General features: G+C 44.5%; 1 protein-coding gene across 1 annotated transcript; it reads left to right on the forward strand.

The window, feature by feature from the left end:
* Nucleotides 1-1,247: 1,247 nt before the first annotated feature.
* Nucleotides 1,248-10,970, forward strand: LOC146340583 (interleukin-1 family member 10-like). The gene is made up of 4 exons (XM_084807244.1): nucleotides 1,248-1,419; nucleotides 8,695-8,829; nucleotides 9,156-9,289; nucleotides 10,752-10,970. Exons 1-4 carry the CDS (start codon nucleotides 1,248-1,250, stop codon nucleotides 10,968-10,970), a joined length of 660 nt encoding a protein of 219 aa, XP_084663370.1.
* Nucleotides 10,971-18,413: the final 7,443 nt, after the last annotated feature.

Raw genomic sequence — 18,413 nt, forward strand, 5'->3', positions numbered from 1 at the left:
ATGCAAAGCATGAACAAAGACATCACCAGAAACAAACTACCCTGTTCTTGCTGGCAGAAGGTGAGTGTCCTATTCGGCACAGTGGATTCACTCTGTACTTCCCCCCTTAAGCACAACCCACCTGCCCCACTCCTTCTCTTCCCTTGGCCTTGGAGTAACCCTGCTGCAGGCTGGCATTCACAGCTCTGCCAGGAAGCAGAATAAAACCCTGTTAATACACCAGTTAAGGGCATAATCCTATGCATGTTTAGACAGAAAAAAGGCCTACAACTCCCAACATTCTCCAGCCAACATGGCTGGCTGGGGAATGCTGGGAGTTGTAGGCCTTTTTTTTTCTATCTAAACATACATAGGATTGCACCCTAAGTTATGCACCCCTGTGTAGATTTTAGGGCGACTAACCTCTGTGTTACCAAAAAAGAGGAAATGCTTCACCACAAAAGAAGAAATGGATTAGTATAAAATGCACATATGCTAATTTATATGTACAGATGCTGATTTAGAAAGAGTTACAGTAATTTAAATACAATACATCTCACCATACTAGGGAAGACTGTGACCAGGTGCCCTTTGTGCCTGCCCTGTCCAGGTGCTAACTGTGGATAGGCAGTTTCAAGGCCTCTGCGATACCGTTTTATGGTTATCTTTTAACCAGATGTGGAATTGACAGCCCTTCACATACAGCAGGGCAGCAGAACTCCCAGCCTGTATGCCTAATGCAGCTGCTGGGCCAATCGATCAGGCATGCGGAGCCTCCTGGCATCCCCCACTGGAGAAATCCCTGCTGAGCCCCACAAGCCAGTGGAACTCAAAATCTGGGAGGAATTGGGCAGAATTTGATGAGCTGCACTTGCTAAAACCCCCTGTTTGCAGGAGCTGTTCAGAGATACAGAAGCCCACTTGCTGCTTCTCCTTTATATTTGGTCGCCTTATAAAGAGAGACCTGTTACCCATGACAAGCAATAGCAAAATGCTGACTTTTTGAACAATGGTGTTGTAGTCAAAGGAATGTTAATGATATTCAAGGAGAAATTTATGATGAATCATTCTTTTCCAGTAAAAATTGTTTGGGGCTTTAATGTCTCAGGTGCTAAAATGGTTTAGCCAGCCTTGGGAATGCTGGGCAGGATCCAATATTGCCACAGTGCCAGTGCTAATGACATTGTACTAGCATTGGTATATGCTAGCACATTAGCACTTGCTAGGCAAAAAGAAAAAGCAGTGAGTTTCCACCGAATTTCAGTCGCATGGTTCACAACCAAATCTCAGCGGTGCAGTTCACCATTGCATTTTGGTGGCGAATCACCACTTTCCACTTTGGCTTAGCAAGTGCTAATTATGTTGCAGGAGTGTTGGTGTATGCCATCGGCACTAGTGCTGTGATAGAATTGGATACATACAGTATGCGCCTTGTCTTGGGTAGGTAATTTTTCTGCAATGGGCAGGAAAATGTCTCGGGCCAGCCGTACAACTTACCCAGGCAATTTGCCTTGCCAAAAGATCTGTGCCATCCCCAGTCCAGGATCAGACTGCTTTTGTTATGGTTGTATGAATTCATCCTTGCTCAGAGGTGCTTCTCAAACCTCAGAACATATCTTGGATATGAGGCAGAAAAACCAACTAAGCACTCCCCAAAGGGCTTGTGAGACTCCTGTGCAGCGGATGGAGCAGGCCTTTGCATGAAGAAGTTAGTATTGACATAAATTGGTCTTTAAAAGTGTAACAGGATCCAAACCTTCTAGAAACAGTAGCCTCCCACAAGGCTTAGTCACATATTTCATCCTAAGATTACCATTTGGTGTGTAGTCACACCCACTAGAGTCACTGAGGACAAGGTATATATTGTGTAAATTCCACAGGAGACAACACTCAGTCGAAGGCACAGGACTTAACTGCATCAGCCCAGGTACTGTCTCCTCAATTACCTCTCTGGCCTTTCTTTCCTTGTGCCAGACTGTCTGCTTCCAGGGCCAAACCACCAATGAGGCAGGGATCTGTGTTTCACTCTTCCTCAGGCCAATTTCCCTATCTATCATTACGGTCACATGGGGGCCAGGCTAAGAGAGACATTTTTTTCTGAGATGATGGTGATATCATCGTCGTCATCATCATCTATGTCTTTTTATGTTTTACTGATTTTTTAAAATTCTGCACTTGTTTTATTTATCCTTGGTCACATTATTTTTACGGTGATCTTGTTTTTTTAAATATGAATTTATTGTGGTCCAGTGTGTGCATTTTTTTAATAATGGAAAGTCAGGCTTTCACATTCTTAAAGAAATTTGCCTCTCCACCCCAGCATTAGCCCAGCAGCAGAAAAAACTGAGGCATGATATAGCAAATTGTTGTGGATAACAGCAGTGTTTAGGGTAAGTGAGATACACATTTTAAAAATGGCACGAAGGAAAATGTTAAAAACCCTCCCTGCCCGAGCTGATGCTCTGCTGAAGATTAAAGAGGACTCACGGATGCTCCAAATGTTCAAGCGCTGGGCGATCTGATCCCAGTATAACAACTTTCCCTTTTAACTTTGGCCTTTGTTTGGCTGGTGTTGGTAGGGAAATGTGCCTGTCTGTGCTACTATAGCAAAAGAGAGATGGTTTGTTTTCTTGGGTCAAAATACAGAAATGAACTGGCATTGCAGACTGTTTCAATGTGATTTTGGGCATGGAAGATGGTGTCGAACTCCTTTCCCAACAAACTCCCCTGAAAACCGTAAGGCAGAGAACAACCCAACAGAGAACAATCTAAGAGGTATAGCTCTTCCTCACAATGGAGCTGCAACAGTGGGGAAAAGTGCCCTTCTTCAATTTCTCATTGAAATCAAAGCCACAGGAGTTTTGATCAGAAAAGGAGCTGCAATTGTGTTTGGATATTCTCAGTTCCCTGCATGCCAGGAATTATAGCCTATTATGTCAAATTTCTTTTCACAGCTCCTGCCAGGATTGTTGCTGTGACTGCAGGTGGACATCCAAGACCTTGAAGCTCAACCAATCTTCAAGAAGGACACAAAAAAGTGGGAGAAGGTGGAGAGATGGAACTCCACAAGAAAACATGGGTTGAGGAAATAAGAGATTTATTCAATGAAACAGGTGAAAAAGAATAATTTCTTTAATGCCAAGTCTCTCAGAAACCTACCCAGTGCCAGAACTGATGCAAAATGTTGTGCATGCCCTATTATAGATGTCAAAATGTTATATTTCTTCAATAGTTAACAATATTGGACATAACAAATTGGTAGTCAAAACTGATGGTTTTGGGGTGGGTTTTTGAGCCACCAGCCACTATGGCCCATTTCCAAGCTTTCATTGTTCAGTGTACTTTTTCTCCTTGCTCGTCTTATTTATTTATTTATTTATTTATTTATTTATTTACAATATTTGTATACCACTACATATCTAAAACAGATTTTGAAGTAGTGAACATAAAAGGTAAAATAGTAAAACGAAAAAAAGAGATTAAAACACCATATTAAAATTATGCTTTTAAAAAACAGAATGCGAATAAGAACTGTGGCTGGTCAGTTGAGGAATGCCTCCTGGAACAGTGTTGTTTTCAGGAGGTGCCAGGAGCAACTCAGTGTTGGTGCCTGCCTGACCTCTGAGGCCAGGGAGTTCCAAAGAAAGGGGGCCACCACACTGAAGGCTCTTCTCCTGGTGGACCATAGGTCCATGTAGAACCACCAGGAGCATGCTTTCTGATGACCTCAGTGAACAGGTAGGTTGGTAAGGGAGAAGGTGCAGTCTCAGGTATATTTTGCATGAAGCCGGTTCTAGATACCATATCATATGGAGAGTGAGGGCAAGAATACAGCTAGACACAAAGTCTGAGTAAGGCTGAAGTCCTGGACACACTTATCTGGGATAATGTCCTGTTGACTTCAGAAGGACTTGCTTCTGAATAGACATCTATAAGATATAGAGTCTATATAGATAACTCTTTAAAAGGATTAGACAGATTCATAGAAGATAGGTCAATCAACACATTAATCTCTAGCAGTGGGTCTGCAGGTGGCTGTAAAGGCCGATTCTGGATCTACACAGCCTCCCACAGTGAGGACATAGGTTTCCAGGTGGAAGGCAGTCATGGTGAGGGTTTGCTTGATGTGCCTTCCACTGAGCTTGTTTCTCCCTTTCGCTCTGTACTCGTGCTTCTTCAAAGTCCATAGCGCCTTTAATATAGGCTGACCTCCAGTTGGAACGCTCATGAGTTAGAGCTTCCCAGTTCTCAATGCTTATGTTACATTTTTTAAGATTAGCTTTAAGAACATCTTTAAATCACTTTTGCTGTCCACCAATATTCCATTTTCCATTCATAAGTTGGGAACAGAGTAACTGCTTTGGAAGACGATAATCAGGCATTTGATCAACATGGCCGATCCAGCGAAGTTGATGTTGGAGAATCATTGTTTCAACGCTGGTGGTCTTTGCTTCTTCCAGTACGCTCACATTAGTCCATCTGTCTTCCCAAATAATTTGCAGAATTTTTCGGAGGCAGCGTTGGTGGAATTTTTCAAGAAGTTGGGAGTGGTGTTTATAGATGGTCCATGTTTCACAGGCATACAGTAAGGTCGGTAGTACAATGGCTTTGTAAACAAGCATTTTGGTCTCCCTGCGAATGTCCTCATCCTCGAACACTCTACGCTTCATTCGGGAGAATGCTACAGTTGCAGAGCTCAGGCGACGCTGAATTTCAGCATCGATGTCGGCTTTTGTGGAGAGATGGCTGCCAAGATAAGAAAAGTGATCGACATTTTCCAGCATCTCACCGTTAAGCTGGATTGATGGCGCGACAGAGGGATTGGTTTGTGCTTGCTGGTAAAGCACTTTGGATTTTTTGATGTTAAGCGAGAGGCCGAGCTTTTCATATGCTTCTGCGAAGATGTTTAGGATAGTTTGGAGATTTTCCTCTGAATGTGCGCAGATTACGTTATCATCAGCATATTGAAGTTCTATGACAGAGGATGTAATTACCTTAGGGATGTACGAAACTCCCCTTACCTGGCTCCGCCGGGTTCCGCTGGGGGGGGGAGGCGCCCCATCCCTCCCCCCGGAATCCTGGCTGGCTGGCTCCCCTCCATGGGGATTCCGCAGAGCTGCCAGCCAGCTCCGCCAGCAGCCAGACATCCGGCCGCTGGCTAGCAGGGACGCAAATGGCGGCGGCTGTAGCCACCGCCGTTTGCGTCCCTGTAGTCAGCCGTGATAGGCTACGTAAAGACTTACGTAGCCTATCACGTCTGGCTTAAAAAAAAAAACAAAAATGCACGTACGCAAATGGCGGTGGCTACGGCTGCCGCCATTTTGCGTTCCTTATTTTTGGCCGTCTTAGTCTACATCAATATTTAACTAAGATGGCGAAAATAAGGGGGAACGCAAATAGCGTCCGCTACGCTATTTGCGTTCCCCTTATTTTCACCATCTAAATAAGATGGCCAAAAATAAGGAACGCAAATGGCGGCGGCCGTAGCCGCCACCATTTGCATACGTGTTTTTTTTTAAGCCAGACGTGATAGGCTACGTAAGTCTTTATGTAGCCTATCATGTCTTGTAAAAAAACAAAACAAAACCCCAACAAGACTGCAAATGGCGGCAGTGGCAGCAGGTCGGAAGACCAGCTGCCACAGACGCCGCTGCCACAGACGCCGCTGGAGCCGCCGCCGCCCGGAAGATCCGCCCCAGGTAAGTCTCGTCCCAGTGGGGATCCACGGGGAGGGGGGGCGGGGAGGCGGCAGGCCGTTCCGCCACAGATTTCGGGGGGCCGAATGCACTGGCATTCGGCCTCACCGAGATCTGTGGCGGAATTCTCTGCCATCCCTAAATTACCTTACTTTTTGCTTTCAGCCTACTGAAATTAAAAAGTTTTCCATCTGTTCACTATATGATTTCTGCACCAGTGGGAAGTTTCTCTTCAACAAGGTGTAGAATCATAGCGATGAAGATGGCGAATAAGGTTGGAGCAATGACGCATCCCTGTTTAACGCCTGATCCCACTGTGAATGGATCACTTTGAGAGCCACTGTTATCCAAGATTGTTGCCGTCATGTCATCATGGAGGAGCCGCAAGATATTCACAAATTTATTAGGGCATCCGGTTTTCAGAAGGATGGTCCAGGGAGCAGTACGATTTACAGTGTCAAAGGCCTTAGTCAGATCAATAAATGCCATGTACAGGGGTTGGTTTTGCTCCCTACATTTTTCTTGGAGCTGTCGTGCAGTGAAGATCATATCCACTGTCCCCCTGGAAGGGCAGAAGCCATTTTGGGTTTTTGTACCATGGTTTGTTGGTCCGTAGATGGCCTCTGTGGCATTAAAAAAGCCCCGTGTGTCATGGGCATCTGCAAAATGCTGGATTTCTTGAGCTTTCTTTATCCACCAGGTGTTCTTAAGTTCTCTAGTTCTTCTTTGGACCTCAGCCTTTGCACTGGCGTAGATTTTTTTCTTAGCGGCACAGTTGATGTCTTTTTGCCATATTTGGAAAGCTTTCCTTTTCTTATCAATAATATGTTCAATCTCCCTATCATTCTCATCAAACCAGTCCTGATGTTTCTTAGTTTGGTATCCGATAGTTTGTTCACAGGCTGCGGTAGTGGAAGTCTTCAGTTTATTCCAGTATTCCTCGACATTTTCAGAGGTTTCCATAGGTGGCTGTTCCTTGAGGGTTGTTTGAAAGCAGGCTCACTTAATAGGGTCTTGAAGGGCTTGGGTGTTCATTTTACGCCTTGGTTTTCTTCCTTGGAGCCTACGTTGAGGGACAATCTTAATGGCCATCGTGGAACGAATTAATCGGTGGTCTGTCCAGCAGTCGTCAGCACTCGTCATGGCTCTAGTGAGGAGTACATCGCAGCGATCTCTGCATGGACAATTACATAATCTAGAAGATGCCAGTGCTTCGACTGAGGGTGCTTCCATGATGTTTTAAATCTATTTTTCTGATGAAAAAGTATGTTGGTAATGACAAGATTATGCTCTGCACATTTGGTCAGAAGTAGAATTCCATTCTGGTTGCTATTGCCGACTCCTTCTTTCCCAATGGTCCCTGGCCACAAATCAAAATCATGCCCAACTCTTGCATTGAAATAGCCCAGGAGGATGATTATATCCTCCTTAGGTATCTCTGATAAGATGGTGTCCAGTTGGGAATAAAATTTTTCTTCGATGTCTTCATCAAAATCTAATGTTGATGCATAGGCACTTAGAATAGTTGCCTGCTGGTTTTTGGTGAGTTTTATTTGGAGGGTTGAGAGTCGTTCGTTAATGCCAGTAGGAACTTCTGACAAGAGCTTCATAAGATCATTTTTAATAGCAAAGTCTACTCCATGTATTCGTCGTTCTTGTTCAGGCAGTCCTTTCTAGAAGAAGGTATAACCTCCTTTTTCTTCCTTCAGTTGTCCCTCTACTGCTCTTCAAGTTTCTTGGAGTGCTGCTATGTCAATGTTAAAACGTCTCAGCTCCCTTGCAATGATGGCAGTCCTGCGTTCAGGGCATTCACTATCTGTATTGTCTAGCAGTGTCCATATATTCCATGTTCCAAAGTTCATTTGTCTTTTGCAACCGCTAAATGGTGACCCCACTGGATGTGGTAATCCAGTCAGGGAGAAGATGAGGCAGACTATGTTTAGGGCACCTTTTCTAGCTCCCTCCCCATACGGGGTGAGCAGAGTGGATCCTGAATAGGACTGCTCAGTCATGGATACAGCTGCTGAACTACTCAACTGCCTTGAGTCAGGACGACTGAATCTGTATCCACTGCCCATGTGCCGGTCCATGACTACGGGCTTCCGGATTTCACAGTCCTGCCCCTGTTGCCATTCGCCGATCGCCATGGGACTTTTGGTTGGTTGGGTTTAGATTGGAAGATGCTTGTGCGTGAATTTGTTTTATGTGTGGAGATCAGTGCACAATGATCAACACACAGTCTTTGCAGAAAAGGCTGTAATCCAATGGCATGAATATCATGACAATTGGTGGTCCTTTATTTGCTGCAGCCTTCATCTGCCTTCTCAGCCGTTGTAACATACATCTTGTTATCTTCTGCCTGTTCTGCTGTTGAGGACTTCCTTGGATGTTCTTTGTCTGGTTCCTCCCCCTTGACCTTGCCGCCATGGGTGACCCTGCTGGGAGTACATAACTCCCGAGGGCTTCGCTCACAGGGTTCATTGGAACACACAAGCCCACTCACCACAGCAAGACGATGATCCAGCGAGTAGGCCCTCTCTCATGTGGTTCCCCACCTAACTGCTCTGACAGGTGGGCAAATGAGGAGGGCCTGCCTTGCTGATCTTAAAGTGCTGGCAGGCTGATACTGGCGTAGGTGGTCTTCTGTTTGAAGACTGGTTGGTTTCTTAGGCAGGGGAGAATAGGTAAACTTGAAAACTTGGTTGGGCTTTTAATAAATAAAGGCAATAAATAAAGAAATAAATAAGAAAAAAATTGTCATGCCAAGTCACCATTTCATGTTTTTGACATTCCATGCAGTCATTCCAGCCCGCCATTCACCATTTGTTCATACATTACACCTGGAACACAAAAATGGAATATGGTAACTGCCAAATAATATATTTGCAAAGTGAAATACAGAGCCAAACAGGTTGATTGTACCATCCTGAGAACATTTTCTTTGCTTGGAGATATATATATGTGTGTGTGTGTGTGTGAGTGTGTGTAGTATGTGCGTTAATCTATATTTTCCCCCTAGTGGTTCCCTCTTATGAGATTGTGCCCATGGTAGCAGAGGAACCCCGGTTGTACAGTTTTTGGGATATTAACCAGAAGTTCCTCTACCTGATGAACAACATGCTGGTAGCAACCCCACGAAATTCCAATATGCCAGGTAATCACTGAAGCTCTTCTTTTCCGTTTGTCCAAAGTCATTGATGGAACACATTTGTTAATTCCGGAGCTGGGTAATGGAGATGTGAGGACTTGCCACCTTTAAATGGGATAGTGGGATTGGTGATAGGGATGTATGAGAAATTCAGTTTGTTTTTGACCAGAATCTACCCAGTTCGCACCTCCCAGAACCTAACACATATTCATTCGCAATCTGCGGTCAGAATTCATACATTTCTGAGTTTGCAATGCAATTCACGGAACAAAAGATTATATGTTTGAAAAATGCATTCCACAAATGCATTCTTGGTTCTTGTTCTCCTCCAGTGCAGTTCATGACTGTGCTCCCCAATAGGGCCCTAGATCCAAAAAAGTTACCCATCTTTATGGGCTTTGAAAACGGGTGGCCCACTCTCTCCTGTGTGAAATCTGGTGAGGGCCAACCACAGCGAAAGTTAGAGGTGAGTTTCATTTGCAGTTCAAAATCTCTTCTTCTTCTTCTTCTTCTTCTTCTTCTTCTTCTTCTTCTTCTTCTTCTTCTCCTCCTCCTCCTTCCAGAAATTGTTTGTTTTGTCCTTCTTTTCTCCACTGTGATTAGGACTGCCTATATCCCGTGCTAAACACAACCTGCTATTCTATACCAATGTGGCTCATATTCTCCTCCGAAGAAAAAGAATACCAAGGCCTAGGGATGCTTCTGGACTAGTCATTTTCCCTGGAATGACCATCATTCATTCACTTTTTAAAGCTGGGTCCCTACTCATTTTGGGCCTGTGGGCACATTTGGAGCTTTGAAAAAGAGGCAGGGCCACTGTCACAACATGGCCATTGATTTGAGGCACCAGGTCCTCATGGATCCTCATGATTTGCATATGGGATGCCAATAAAGCCACCAACAAAACCACCATCCAGTCACAGAATCTTCTCTTCACAGAAATTACTTATGATTTGATTGTGGTTTGGGAGAATCCTTGTAAAAAATAATGAGGATCTGTAAGGATACTAGCCTCGGATCCACATTTTTGTCCCATGGAGATAGTGGCAAGTGTCGGGTCTGTGATTTTGGCTATGTGGCAGAGTCAGGGGGAACCCTATGTAAAAATTATGCAAATTCAAGAGGATCCATTTTAATTCTGTTGGATCTGACTTTAGCTCTTTCTGCACCTCTCTCTCTGTCTCTTTGCCGGCCTCTCTGTCTGTCTGTCTGTCTGTCTGTCTGTCTCTCTGGCATCCCATTATCTCTCTTTCTACCCCCGCCCCCAGTTGCTGCCACAGGTTGCTCGGCTCACCTGAGTAACTCCTGACTAACTGCTCTGTTCCTACTCTGCCCCCTGAGTCACTCTACTCCCTTGCCCCCCTTAAGCTTACCAGGCAGCGGGAAGGGGCTCCGTTTCCTTTTTTTTTTTTAAAGTATCTTTACAGGGCAACTGGATGCCCTATGAAGTCTATGCTCCTTGTCCCAGTCCCCACCCCCGTCCTGCCCCCAGGCCTGATGCTCCAAGCAGCACCACATCGCTGGCTCTAGCCGCCCTTTTAATTTCCCACAATGCTTCCAACCTAGCGAGACTCTGCAGCAGGGTGGGGCAACTTGTGTCCTTCCAGATGTTTTGGCCTACAAATCCTAGCATACCTCACCATTGTCTGTGCTGATGAGGGATGACAGCTGTAGGCCGAAATGTCTGGAAGGCCAGAGGCTGCCTACCCTACTCTAGGGCATTGTGGAAATTAAAGGGGTGGCTATACTCAGTTGTCCAGCTCCGCTTGGAGTCCTGTCATCACAGCCAGGTAAGCCCACCAAAAGCCCACTGACGTAAGAGGGCATCCACTAGAGGACACTTTGTCTAGGACCCTCTAATGTGGAGCTGGCTGTTAATGTCCTGTTGTTACAATATTCCTTCTAACTGAGCCTTCACATTTTCTTAGGAGAGAGACATCATGGACCTTTACAACAAAAAGGAGGAATTATTGAGCTTCTCATTCTACAGCAAAAGTGAAGGCAGCAAAGAGACTTGCAGCTTTGAATCTGCAGAGTTCCCGGGTTGGTTCCTAAGCACTTCACCTGAACCAAACAAGCCAATTGGCCTCAGTCGTCCAGGACTCGCTGAGAACATTCTCTTTTATTTTGAAACAAAGCAGCAATAGATCAGAACCATTGTGTTTAAGGGTAAATGAAAGAAGATCTCTCTCTCTCTCTCTCTCTCTCTCTCTCTCTCATCATCATCATCATCATCTATATCTGTCTATCTATGAATGATATATTTGGCATGTAGCAGAATGAAGGCCTTTACAGCTTTATGTGGGCACACTGGGTTTGTTTACAAAGCAGAATTGGTGATTTGGACTGAGTGTAGATGGAGACAGTGGCATAGCTGGACCCAGAAAAGTATGGGAACAGCAACAAGTTGCTTACACACTGCTAATTGGTGCCTAAGAGGAGATTAAATAAGGCATGGAGTATCCCATAGGTCATGGGATGTGTGGCTTGTGGTCTTTGCTTCTCCTGAAAAATAGACCTTTGCACAGCCAGTAGAGCAAAGGAGTGCACAGAAAACAATGTTCATATGTGGGGTTTGTCTGCTGGACCAGAGCAACCAGAGCACAATGATCTGTGCATGAACAGAACAGTGCCACATACTTAGCCCTCACCTGTTGTGGCTTTAGCACAGTACACTGTAGTATTCTAAGATGCACTGCATCTCAGATGTCTCCACTGTCATCTGGCTCATGTTTTAAGAGGAATGACTCATCTGCCCACTTCAACTGAAGTGGGAGTGCACCTTTTTCAGGATGAAGTCTAGAGGCCATGTGTCCTGCTTTACAGAAGATAGTCCTTTATTTGAAAGGCTGTCCAGTCCAAGTCCAGTTTAAAGACCAAGACCCCTAACAAGGGAGAGCAGGAGCCAGGAAGTTGCCCATCAGAAGTTAGCAGCTGGATAGCAGTCTGCACAGGCACAAAGAACTCCTGGGCTAGATCTACCCCAGTGCTTTTTATCAGTATTGAAGTGCACTGATAACTGTTGGGGCACATTATGTGTTCCGTATACTGATTTTCTAGTGTTATTTCCCACTTTGTATTCTATATTATTCAGAATGCAGCAGCAGATGTCATTGTGTGTGCAAAATGTGCAAGATGGATATAGCATCACCATGATGGGGTTGTATCAATATAACGCAAGGTGTAGATCTGGGCCTGGTCACAGTATTCTCCACTGTGGAGAGGTGTATTGTATTATTCCTGTTTAAATTATAGAAATTATTTTTTATCTGTGCATCTGTACGTATACATTAGCATATGTAAATTTTATGCAAATCTGTGCTGTCTTCTGTCCTCTTTTTGGCTGATGCATTTTCCCTGAGCTACTGTGAGGATTGCTGTGAGTAGCTCAGTGGGAACAGGGAAATCTGGGAGTGGTGAAAGTGGCAGATGTTGTCTTTGCTAATAAAAGCAAAGTCTTTTGCAAAGTCTTTTGCAAATAAAAGCAAAGTCAAAAAAACAGTCTTTGCTGTTGTCCTTGCTAATAAAAACAGTCCAGCCCTTCGACCCTGTGAGAGTTGGCTCCACTACACTACTGAAAGGTGAAGCAAACAAAGGCAATTTTGTGGTATTTAGGGAGTGGTTTATGAGGAATCATTCTCAACTAGAACCTGAACTGACATTTCCAGGAAGAACATTCAGGGAGGTCAGATTTTATTTCAGTTCCAATGAGGAAGATGCAGTGATATGCACATGAGAGGTGTAATGCCCAAATTGTTGCCCTCTGTTTAGTGGACACAAGTTGGTTGTCAGGCTGCTAGCAGTGAACACTCAAAGGAGGGGGATGTCAAAGCAGCAATAGGAAACAGTGACCTTTAGGTGAGGTCTGCTTTGATATATTTTCTTTCTAACTGAGCATTTGTGTGTGTGTGTTTTAGGAGAGACATGTTTTGAAGCTTTATGAAAAAAAAGGAGGAGCTCAAGAGCTTCACTTTCTACACCAAGACAGACGTCAACCCAGAGACTTGCTCTTTTGAATCTGCAGAGTTCCCGGGTTGGTTCCTCAAAACTTCATCTGAGCCAAACAGGCCTATTGGTCTCAGTCGTCAAGAAGCCTCTGAGAACATTCTGTTTTACTTTCAAAGACAGCACCGTTCCGAAGCAGAAGCATTGCTTTTAGGCGAAGTGAAAGAAGGGCAAACCTCTCTCATTATGATATATTTCGTGTGTGGTAGAATGAAACCCTTTATAACTTTATGTGGACAATTGGGGTAGGCATTTGCTTACAATGCAGAATTCATGATATGTACTGCGTGTTGATTTAGACAGTGGTTTGGATCCAGAAAAGTATGGAAGCCGCAACAAGCTGCATATTCCCTGCTGCAGCCACAGCTAATCAGTGCCCAGCGGGAGAGTCCTTTGCTAAGCCATGGAGCATCCCACGGATTATGAGGGGTGTTGCTTGTGTTCTTTGTTTCTCCTACACAATAGACCTTTGCACGGCCAGTACAGGCAATCTGTGCACAGAAAGCAGTTTACACACGTGGGGTATATCTGCTGGATCAGAGCAAGTGGAGCGCAATGATCTGTGGGTGAACAGAATAGTACCACATACCTAACTCTCCTATGATGTGGTGTCAGCACAGTACACTGTAATGTTCTAAGGCACAATGCTAGAATAGGTGCCTCCACTGCCATTCCGGCTCATGTTTTAAGAGAAGGACTCATCTGTCTGCTTCACCTGAATTGGGAGTACAGCTTTTGCAAGGTAGTGAAGACACAGCCCTACAAAATAGGGCAACATTCAGCAAATCATACAATCAGAGTTATATGCAAGTGTACCTGTCACATTGCTTCATCCCCCCCCCCCCGCCCTGCAATCAACACGCTCCAGGAAACGAGGCTTCAGGAAACGAGGCTTCAGGCTCATTACTTTATTAGTTAACGACTAGCCTCTTTACAAATGCAGATTTTAGGAAACTCTCAGACTGTAATGAAACAGCTAATCGAATATCAATTGAAGAGCCAAAGTGAATGTTAGAGAAGTTGCTAGCCGCCTGGGCAAGAACTTCCTGGCCAGACTAGCCTTGCAGGGATGCCCCTCCCTTAGGGTGGCTCCCTCCTACTTGGCTTTCACGAGTGGCCAACCTGGCAGAGCATCTGAGCTCTGCCTGTAACCTTTCTCTCTTCGCTCTGCGATGGACCCTAGCATCCCTCAAGACAAGCCCCTCACTCTCCTCCTCCCCCGAAACCTGGGTTCTCATGGTGGAGGAAAGGCAGGTGTGTGTGTGCTCAGGCTGAGCCATCTGTGTGTCAAGGTCTTGGGAAGAAAGCCTTCCCGTATCTGAGCTCACTAGGGAGGGTGCCTCCCCCTGTTCTGGCTGTTCCCATTCTGAATCTGAGCTGCTAGACATCTCCACATGCTGAGATTCATTCCTCATGCTACTGGTCTCCCGGCCCTAGATATGATGCTAAATGTGTCCTTAGGAAGCCAGTCAAGTTTTAAAACAAATTATTAGCAAATGTTGCGGAGGGGAAGGGAAGAACAACTGCAGCACACAATTAGGGGAGGTTTAACTCTTTCCTCTTTTTTGGTGTTGGTGAAAATCAGTCCTACCACTTTGCTGCTGTTAGACCCAGGAAAAAAAAAATCCCATTGGTTCCCCTCCTGTCTTGCTGCAGTCCCAAGGGAATAAATCCTCACACCTTTCTAACAACTTCCTAGTTACTTGTTCAGCATCATGTGAAGTTTGGCCCTTTCTTGCAATGTAGTATGGTATCTGGTACTTTAACTGGTTCCTTGACAAGTGCATCTTTTGCTACTATAACAATTACAATAACAACATTCATAAATATATATTTAATTTTCATAGTTGTGGTGTGAAAAGTGTACTGTTTTCAGTGTGTTTTATGGAGTACTGAATGATGTGTGTCTTCATACTCAGACTGCACAAGCAACATCTCCCTGAGGCAATGCAGCCATGGATGTACATTTCAGTAGATGGGGTATGATATATGTATTGATGCAAAGCATGAGCAGAAATATCCCAAACACCAGCATACCCTTTTCCTGTTTGCAGAGGAGATGTGCTCTTCTATTAGGCATGGTGGATTATTTATGCACTGTGCCCTTAAGGACAACCCAAGCCTTTCCCTCTTCTTCTCTTCCCTTGTCCCCAGACTAGTAACCCTGCTGCAGGCTTCTATGAAGAGCCCCACCAGAAACTGCATAAAACCCTGTTAATATACCAGTTCAGTTACTAAAGCCTGTGTGGGTCCTGAACAGCATACACAAAGTTCAAAATGTTATCAGTCTTTATCTGGTAAAGCCTCAGACAGTGGATTGTAGGCTGTTCTTTAAATATCCTGAGGTGATGCCTTTCAATTTGAGCACAATCCTATACTTTGCTCTGATCTGTCTGCCCTTCCTTTAATTTTTCTTGGTGAAGACTCCCTGCAGCTAGTCAGTGGTGAAGGAAAAGCCTTCACTAGGGATGGAGGAGAAATTAATTTGGCTGAAAGTTTAATGTGAACTTACCAAATTTCACACATTTGAACCAATCCATGATCTGAAACTTAGTTATCCTTCAAAGTTTGCACTTCTCTGAATTTTGCAATAGAATTCTCCAGTCAAAAAATGTGAACAAAAATGTGCATGTTAGGGAAATGTGCACACAGAAACATATATATGAGTGAAAATAATGCTAGAACAAAGTGGGTGGAGGATACAAGACCAGCCTTCACAAACCTGGTGCCTTCAGATGTTTGGGAACAAAGCTCCCAGCATTCCTGACCACTGGCTATGGTAGCTGGGGGCTGATGGGAGTCCAAGTCCAAAAAATCTGGAGCATGCCAGGTTGGGAAAGGCTGGATTAGATCTTGTGTGATTAGTAGGAGGATCTTAGTACATTGCAGGTCTTGATGGATGCAAAGGTGAATTGGGTGGAGGTGCTTTAACCTTGATGGTTGCTAACAAATGCACATGGTCTTTCCAGAGGTAGGTAGGGATGCTGAAAGAGTGGAGGTTATTTCCCGCCAAGGCTTTAGATTGGCCAAATTAGGTTACTCAGTTGGGAGGCTTAACTAGGGTGGTGTCTTGGCAGCAGGAAGTTGCCTGCATATATCTGGAGATCCCATGCTTTGCATACTTGCATGGGAGTGACTCCTATTAATTCAATTACAATAGAGGACACACATAAGTTATAAACATTGATTACATTCGATGGTATTTGCTTGCACACTACCAGCTGGAACTTTCTGCTCCTCATTGCCCACAAGCCTTTTGCTTAAACAGTCTCCTGGAACACACAGACACTTGAGATAAGGAGCTTTTCTACATGAACTGTAAATCCACTGTTAATCCTTTGTATCTACTTTTGGTTTTGTCGCAGAATTGAGATTCGAGCACTAGACGAGGAACTCTTCCTTTCCTGCTTTTCTGCTACATAAACTATAGGTGGCACTGTGGTACAGCAGAATTACACAAATACACAAGTGGAAACCATGGTTTCTTTCACTTTCACAATTTAATGCTGCATTTTCCCTGCTCTAAAAAAACTTGCCCAAAGTGCTCGTTAGACACAGAAGCAAAACTGGAGAGTCAAGATGTCATCTAAAGAACTGTAAACAACCATGAGTTGTTTACATGAAGATGAGTGCATGATAAATGCTTCATCTAGAAAAACCTAAGGTCTAGAGTGCCTTTAAATACTGCATGGAAGCCAGCATGGCTCAGCTTCCCAGTAACACTACAAATGAATTATCATTGTTATCTTTTTGGCATCAGGTTAGAACTGCCCTCCTCTCTCAGGCATTTGGCAGCACATAATTAGTTTTTAATTAGGTCCTGGATTGTCTTTGGCTGGTTGTTTAAAATTGTTTTTAGATATATGTTGTCTCTGTGTGTGCTGTCTATGTATATGTTTTTACATAAATGCTTTTTTGTACTTTGTAAAATGAATTTTAATGTTTTTTTTTTAATTGTGAACTGCCCAGTGAGCTTCAGCTATGGGGTGGTATAGAAATATAATAAATGAAATGAGTCAGGAGATGGTTAGTGGGCTGTGCAAATATACAAAAGCATTAGGATCCCTTCCATTACAGTCTCTGGTGTTGGCAAGTAAAGAAAATAAATAGCTACCTAACAGCCACATGAACAGGCTGGAGTTCTCCATGGTGGACACTGCTACTTCGAGTGGCCATTATTAATCAGGGAGTTATCCCTCAGTATTCCCTGAGCTCTGTTTTAGATTTGGATTCTGGACATTATGATCACTTTAATATTGTTTCCCCTCTCCTGCAGGTTTGCAGTTGTGCTTCTGGAATCCAGTTTCTTAACATTTTCTTTCGATTTTTAAAAAAACTTTGCAAAAAAAAATTGAGAAAAAACAAGTTGCATGTGCCAAAATTCCCTATTTCCTAAAGCTAGTAAAAGGCACAGGATCAGGACCTCGGGTGGCTTTTAAGATCAAGATCTGGGACCCTGCATGTGCTTTAGTGTAAAAACGAAAAAAGACATAGCTGCTAGACACAGATTTAAAGTCACGTCTGTTTTGGCCCTTGGAAGTTTTGAGTTGGAAGGGGTGTTTGAGGTCATCTAGACCAACTTCCTGCTCAATGCAGGGATCTCTTCTCCTTTGCATGTGCTGTCTGTAAAGAGAGAAAGACCAGTCAGCCATGATAGCTAAATGGAACCCCATGTCCAGAGACATTATGCCACTGAGTATCAGCTGCTGGGAGGAAAGGGCTATTGGCCTCATAGCCTGCTGGTGGGCTTCCCAGGGACATCTGGTTGGCCACTGGAGGAAAGAGGATGCTGGATAAGATGGACCTTTGAAAGTCTGAGCCTGCAAGATGTCAGGAATGAATCTGAGCGTGTGGAGATGTCTGGCAGCTCAGATTCGGAATCAGAATGGGAACAGCAAGAACAGAGGGAGGCACCCTCCCTAGTGAGCCCAGATATGGTGAGACTTTCTTTCCAAGACCGTGACACACAGATATGGTGAAACTTTCTTTCCAAGACCGTGACACACAGATGGCCCAGGCTGAACTGCTCCATTCCTCCACCATGAGAACTCAACTTTCGGATTGAGGAGGAGGGCGAGGGGTGTGACTTGAGGGATGCTAGGGTCCATTGCAGAGTGACGTGGGAAAAGTTAGGGGCAGGGCTCAGACAGTCTGCCAGGGTGGCCACTCGTGGAAGCCAACATATGAGGGAGCCACCCTAAGGGAGGGGCATCCCTGCGAAGCAAGTTTGGCCATAAAGTTCATGCCCAGACTGCTGGCAACTTCTCTAACTTCCACTTTGTATCCTCTATTGATATTCATAGATGTGTGGATTAGCTGGTTCTATGCACTGAGAGTTTCCTAAAATCTGCATTTGTAAAGAAGCTAGTCATTAACTAATGAAGAAGTGTAGCTTGAAGCCTTGTTTCCTGGAGTGTGTTGATTGCAAAGGGAGAGGATGAAGGAACACAAGCCTCTTCTGGTGCAGCTGGGGTGGATTTTTGAGAAGTCCAGGGCACCACAGCGCAATGGGGCCCCAAATGACCATCTAGAGAATAGCAGTTGATGGGGCCAATGGAGAACAGGGCCCACATCAGAACCTGAGC

The sequence above is a fragment of the Heloderma suspectum genome, chromosome 6 (assembly GCF_057233095.1).
Source record: "Heloderma suspectum isolate Gila_16-S chromosome 6, 16-S_ref, whole genome shotgun sequence".
Classification (NCBI taxonomy): domain Eukaryota; kingdom Metazoa; phylum Chordata; class Lepidosauria; order Squamata; family Helodermatidae; genus Heloderma; species Heloderma suspectum.